A 6,054-nucleotide genomic window follows, 5' to 3' on the forward strand; every position below is an offset into this window, starting at 1 on the left:
TTCCCAAGTTCAGAAATACAGGTCTTAGCCACACTTACTCAGTATGCAGATATGTAGAATGTAAACATTGCCACACAGCACCCAGCACCCTTTTTGATTAACAATGTCACCAACATATTTGCCATGCAAGCATAGGAATTTTTCAAGATCATCAGGTTGCAGGAAGTCTGTGAAATATTTTGAGTTTACTTTTGCAAATGATCTGGCTTGGAAAAAAAAGTGACACAGACAGGGCTGAGGTAGACTTGGCCATATCTGATGTAATGTCACAGTATCGAGCGCGAAGACAAATGGGATCTCAAACTAAAAGGCAGATCACCACAATGTAAGCAAACAGGGTTTGGGGAGAAGATTCCCCCATTCCAGCAGAAGGTGGGCCCATCCTGCAGTCATATTGTTACAGACAATGGAAAGAATTGTTACCACAATGCTAAAGACCCTAAACTTTGGCCCACTGGGACTGTACATGGGAGGCCTGATGCGACTGAGGGCCAGCTGGTTCTTGATTTCATGCTTAAATGGTCAGGAAAAAGAGGAAAAAAGGGGACTGTTGAGTGAACTTTCCTGTGTGGGTAGCTGCCTGTTACTTAATGGGCTGGATGCACCAAAATTTTTATATGTTGGCTAGCAGTGGACCAGCAGCTTTCTTCCAGGGTGTGGTATCAGTCACAGGAGTGTCCCAGGAAGAAACTGTTAAGACAATTCATCTTCTATCCTCTCTCTTGGCAGGTGGATTGAGGGGAGCCTCCCACATGGACAAATGCACACACACAAGCATCCTGCTGTCTGCTACAAATCCACCCATAAAGCCTGAAGTGCCTGATTCCTGACCTCTGCATTGATCCACAACTATTACAGACAACAAGAGACCTCTGCACCATTTTACACTCACTTGCTCCCAGTGGGCTGCTCTGGCTCTCTGAGTACAGCCTCCTGCCTTAGTAGAAAGCTCTCTCCATTAATGCAAACAGTCCCTCTACCTGCCGCCTTGGATTTGTAAGATGAACAGCCCTCCCCTCCCTCCTGTCTTTTCTGAAACTCTTCCCAGCGCTGAAACTCACATGGTTTCGAGCCAGTGCAATAGCACTGGATGATTTCCACTTCCTCCCTTCCCGGGATCTCTGCTCCCGGGACCTAATTACTATTCTAATAATATCCTTCACCAGCCTCCTCCGCCTCTCAGGCACCGACATCCGGATGAGATACCGCAGTGCTGCTGGGGACAAACCCAGTCCTGCTCCTCTGGACACCCGGGATGCCACAGGGGCTGTGCCCTGCACAGTCACTCTGCTCAGCCACGGGCAGCGAGAGCCTGCTCTGTCCTCTGCCTCCAGCTCCGGGTTTTCGGGGAAGTATGTGCCAGTGCTGGGGAGCCTGAGGGCTTGGCAGAAGCAGCTGAGCCACCGCTTATAATGCAAATCTGCCTTGGGCTCTGCTTTGCTTCCCAAGCTGTGACAGCTTCTGTCTGCAGCACAGGCTGCCGAGGAGCAGCCTTCCCCCAAAACCCTCACCCAACACTGACCCTGCATTTCCCCGCTCGCAGACTCCCCCATCGAACAAGGAGGAATAGACACAGATGGAGAAGGACATGCAAGTCCCCAGGGGCAGGGGTGGAGGGACACTGCAGCACCAGAGAGTGGGATTTCAAGAGAAAGATTAACCCCTTCACGGCCTGCTTGCCACTCTCAGGGCTGTGCTGACATTTTCTCCACCTCACAAGCAAGCCTGCTTATTCACCTGGCCTAGTGCAGGTGGCACTGGAACTGAGGTCCTCCCATGGCATGTGGGAAGAGATGGCTGGGAGGAGCATCCCAGTGTCTCAGAAAGGATGTTCCAGGTGGCTGTGACTAGCATGTTCTGCAGCCTCACAGTAAATCTCCACCTGGCCATGGTTTGCACTGCCAGTGTCCTGGCACACAGCAGGCATCCCATGCAGAGGGAAACTAAATGGGAGTGCTCCCTGTGCTGACAGAAAGAAGGGTGCAGATCAGCACAACCTCCTTGGCACAGGCAGGGAATTAGCTGGATGAGACACAAGCCATTTTTGCACAAAGCAACTGAGATTTAACTGCACATCCTTTCTTAGCTAGAGCCTTGTGGAAAGTAGTTTGTGCCCCACAGTCTTGGGCTCCAAATGCAGTTGAAGAGAAGAGTGAGTTCTTCACTGCTGCCCACTGCAGACCTGAGAAGTGAGTTACACTACTTCGGCAGAACAGAGGGTTGCGCCTACAAAGAGGGGGGAACACTGGGGTCCAAAATAAGGGATGCCCCCAAAGGGAGTTGGGATTCTGCCACTGCTCTGTTAGTGCTGAGAACAGCCAGGAGAGCAGGACCTTGAACAGAGAGGGCAGCACGGTTCAGAGCTACCCAGAAGGCTGCCCAGCTCCAGACCCGCTTTCTGCAAACTCACCCTGCCTGCAGTGCCCACTCAATGGGAACTTTTGTAATTTCCAGGATGAGGACTTCTGTCTGGACCCAGGTGGCAAACATACTCTAATTAACAAGTAACAACTTTTAACAGCAGAACATCATACTCCAGCTTAGAATAACTAACAAATGCCTGTGGCTCTGCGACCCACAGGGAAATCAAGTTCGTGAGGTACATCTCCTGTGGAGATACATTCTAAAATGCAAGTCAAGGAGAAATAATGTCACTTAGGAAAGACAGGGCTTCCACTGTCCCTGCTCCAATCGCCATTTGTTTACTGGACAACAAGGAAAATGGTTCCTTCCCCATTGCACAAGTCTGTAGAGGTATCAGGGCTGGGATTGCCTTTAACCCCCTCACTCCCAGGTGAGACTGGATGCTGTCCATTAGCCAATCTGTGGATCTTTATTTCCCATCCCCCAGGAATACACACTCACTGCCCCTCTCTAAACTCATGCCCTCCACACCATGACCTGCTGTAAAATAACTTGGTAGGATCAGTAATCTTGCAGGAACTCCCTCTGCATCCCTGCAGCATCAGCCATGGACTTTGTGGTTATTATTAGATTATGCTTGATCATTGTTAGATAGGAAACCTGATGTTTGAACCTTGTTGGTAGGGGATAGTATTTCTCCCAGCTCTAGCAGTGACACCATTTAAAAATCCCACTGGGCACATAGTTCCTTTTAACCCAGGTGCATTACACAGGATACAGTTATCATATTGGGAATTCAGATACACTGATACCAGCTGACAGCTAAGAAACCAAACATAACACAGTCTCAACTACAGTTAACCCTTCACATGCACAACAAAACAGAAAACAAGGAAGGCTTTTGCCTTTAAAAGTGCCGTGCCTGCAATCAGTATAGAAAAGACATTTAAAATCTTGTCACAAAATATTGGATTTTCCAGCATAGCCTAATAGGTTAAGTACTAAAATTACACTAAAATGCAGAGGGTGGTGGATGACCAGCTCCTCTAAGTTGCCTTTGAAAATCCAAGACCCATTGAATAAAGTCAAGGAAAAACATTTACCACATTTTTTGCCGGTAGCTTTTTGCCATAGGATGGTAAGGGCTTTAGTGCCTGAGGTATAGGTAGTTCCTGGATGCTTTTAGGGAAGTGGGAAGGGGGAAGAGTCTGGAGAATAGTTTGCATAGCTTGCAGATATAAAGAAGCAGGTGTGTTCCCCACAAGGCTGTTGAATTTGTCTTCTCCCAGCAAAGCTGTCCAGTGGTCTGGATGTTCCTGCAGAACTTTCCGCATCTTAAACTGTGGGTTGGGCATGAAGAGCAAGAGGTAGTCGAGGCAGAGCTTCTTTGATGCAACATTGACTTTGGAGTCCCACATCTGCTCCAGGATGACGTCCAGCGGGGTAAGCCCTTTGCTGTCCTCTATCCTGGGAGATGCTCCATTCCCGAGGAGGATGAGGACTGTTTCTGACCTCAGCAGTTCGCAGGCAAGGTGCAGGGGTGTTTTCCCGTCTTCCAGATGAAAGCAGCCAGCCCTATTGATATAGGAGTTCAAGCTGGGGAGCTTGTGTGCAATTTTGATGATCAGTCCCAAGATATCTCTCCTGTCATATGTGACCGCCATGGCCAAGTGAGGAGCAGAGGATGGGCAATAGCAGAAGTGTTCCCCAGGCACCTTGAGAGCCTCCTCTGGAAAATGAGACAGCAGATACTGAGCATAAGGCAGGTGATTATGCACCACTGCATACAGAAGGGCTTCTGAAGGTGAGTAGGTTCGTAGGCTGGCATTTTCCTCCCAGTAAAAATACTCCATAGTTCTCATGTCTTCCAGCATCCACACAGGCTTGTGATCTCTCACAGCCTGGTAGAACATATAGGATAAGAACTTGCAGTGCCTGCTCTGATCATCCTGCAGGCTGGCCTGGTTACTGGCCATGGCTCAGCAAATAAAGAACAGCTCCACGCAAAATCACTCCAGACTGTAAGATCGGTGCACTTGGAATGCTGATCCCGATGCTGCTGCAACCTTCAGGCTGTCATTGCTGCCTGGACTGCACAAGCTGGAATGCATGGGCTGATCATCTCCACCCATTCATTGTTTTTCCCCTCACTGCAGTGGTTTTGTTTAGGTAAGCACAATCCCACAGGCTCAGTTAACCCGTGCCATGCAAGCAGATGGTTGGTGAGTACATCCCGCTCTGCGCGTGGCACAGGTTACTGAAACGCTGTCAGACTGCCAGTGATTTTATACACACACAGCCACAGAGAACAGAGGGAGAGACTAAAATTAGCTTGAGAGGTGAGGCGGATTTCTGTCTGCATTTCGTGTCTAACCAGATCAGCTCATACACTGCAGCAAGTGGAATAGCAATATTCCTCTATTTTTTTTCATGTCACTCACACACACGCAGCTCACTATATAGTAAAAAATATGTAGCAGTGTAAAATAGTCCACAGCTGATAACAGGCACGATTCCATGCTCGGGAATTCAAGGGATTGGTAGCGGTAGCACTAGGAAAGGATCCCTATTTCATAAATAATGGTATGGCTGGCCACTTAGGAGACACTGATGTTAATGGATTGTCTATAAGGCATTAGTGATGTTTGAGACGCCAGCATTAATCTCTGCAGAGAAAAGAGTCAAGCAGTGTGTGCAGTAACGATGCCCAGAGTCATAAAGCACATTGCTGGGTTTAAACGCCTGCCTTTGTTTAGCAGGGAAATACCTGGAGTGCCTCTGCTGCACAGCAAGGTCATAAACAAAAGGTTAATGGCCAAACCCCACTGGAGGGTGGGGAGCTTTGATCGAAGCATTTCTCAGATGTCCTGCTCTGGGGCTGGGGTCACAGCCAATAGCAATGGGGGGAAGTGGGATTAGTCAATCAGACTTGTGCAATGCCCTGGTAAGACACAGAGGACCAAGGCCTACAGGTTTGAGGGAGAAGTTCCTATTGGATGAGGCAAAAGGACCTAGCCAACATTAGATCCACAGGAAAGAAAGGAACTACGAGTCCTTTATGGCAAGCTGTATTTAAGGAAGGAGGGTTTCCATGTATCTTATAAATAAACAGATTGCAATAAAATGGTATCTCACCATTTTGATAGGAAAACAGGGTTTCTCTTTAAGGGAAAATACAGCAAATCAACAAATTTTTTTTCATTTAGCAAGAAGACATATATTAAGTATATTCAAACTAGAGAGAATTCAAATATCAGATCACCAAATGTTTGGAGTTATCCAAAGAGAAAACCAAAGCCACTCACAAAACTGGGTCTAGATCTTGAACATATTCCAAAGTATAATAGCCATTAAGCTACCGTCACCTGCTGCAGATGTCAAGATAATGCTCCCCAGGGAAGTTCTCACAGCACCCAGCCTGTCAGAGTTCAAGGAGCATCTGGATGATGCTCTTAGTCATACAGATTAGTTTTAGGTAGTCCTATGAGTTGATTTGGTGCAGAGACACATTGAAGTCAAGAGACAAATGTTCCACAAGTATCTCCAACAAAGAGGGAAGCCAAAACCCCAGAACCAGGAATGGCCATCAGGCTTATGGCAAATCACCTCTACACCACAGATGTTTCCAGGATGCAAAAACATCTATAATTACATGGTACCATGGTACCTTGTAATTACAGGTTACACTGT

General features: G+C 47.6%; 1 protein-coding gene across 1 annotated transcript; it reads right to left on the minus strand.

Moving 5' to 3' along the window:
- Positions 1–240: 240 nt before the first annotated feature.
- LOC146439134 (ankyrin repeat domain-containing protein 9-like) lies at positions 241–5,469 on the minus strand. Its single transcript, XM_085054618.1, has one exon. The coding sequence runs from the start codon at positions 4,338–4,340 to the stop codon at positions 3,450–3,452; it is 891 nt and encodes a 296-aa protein (XP_084910744.1). The 5' UTR covers positions 4,341–5,469; the 3' UTR covers positions 241–3,449.
- Between the last annotated feature and the right edge of the window lie 585 nt (positions 5,470–6,054).

Source organism: Lichenostomus cassidix, chromosome 3, assembly GCF_008360975.1.
Source record: "Lichenostomus cassidix isolate B80296 chromosome 3, HeHo_3.0, whole genome shotgun sequence".
Lineage (NCBI taxonomy): Eukaryota > Metazoa > Chordata > Aves > Passeriformes > Meliphagidae > Lichenostomus > Lichenostomus cassidix.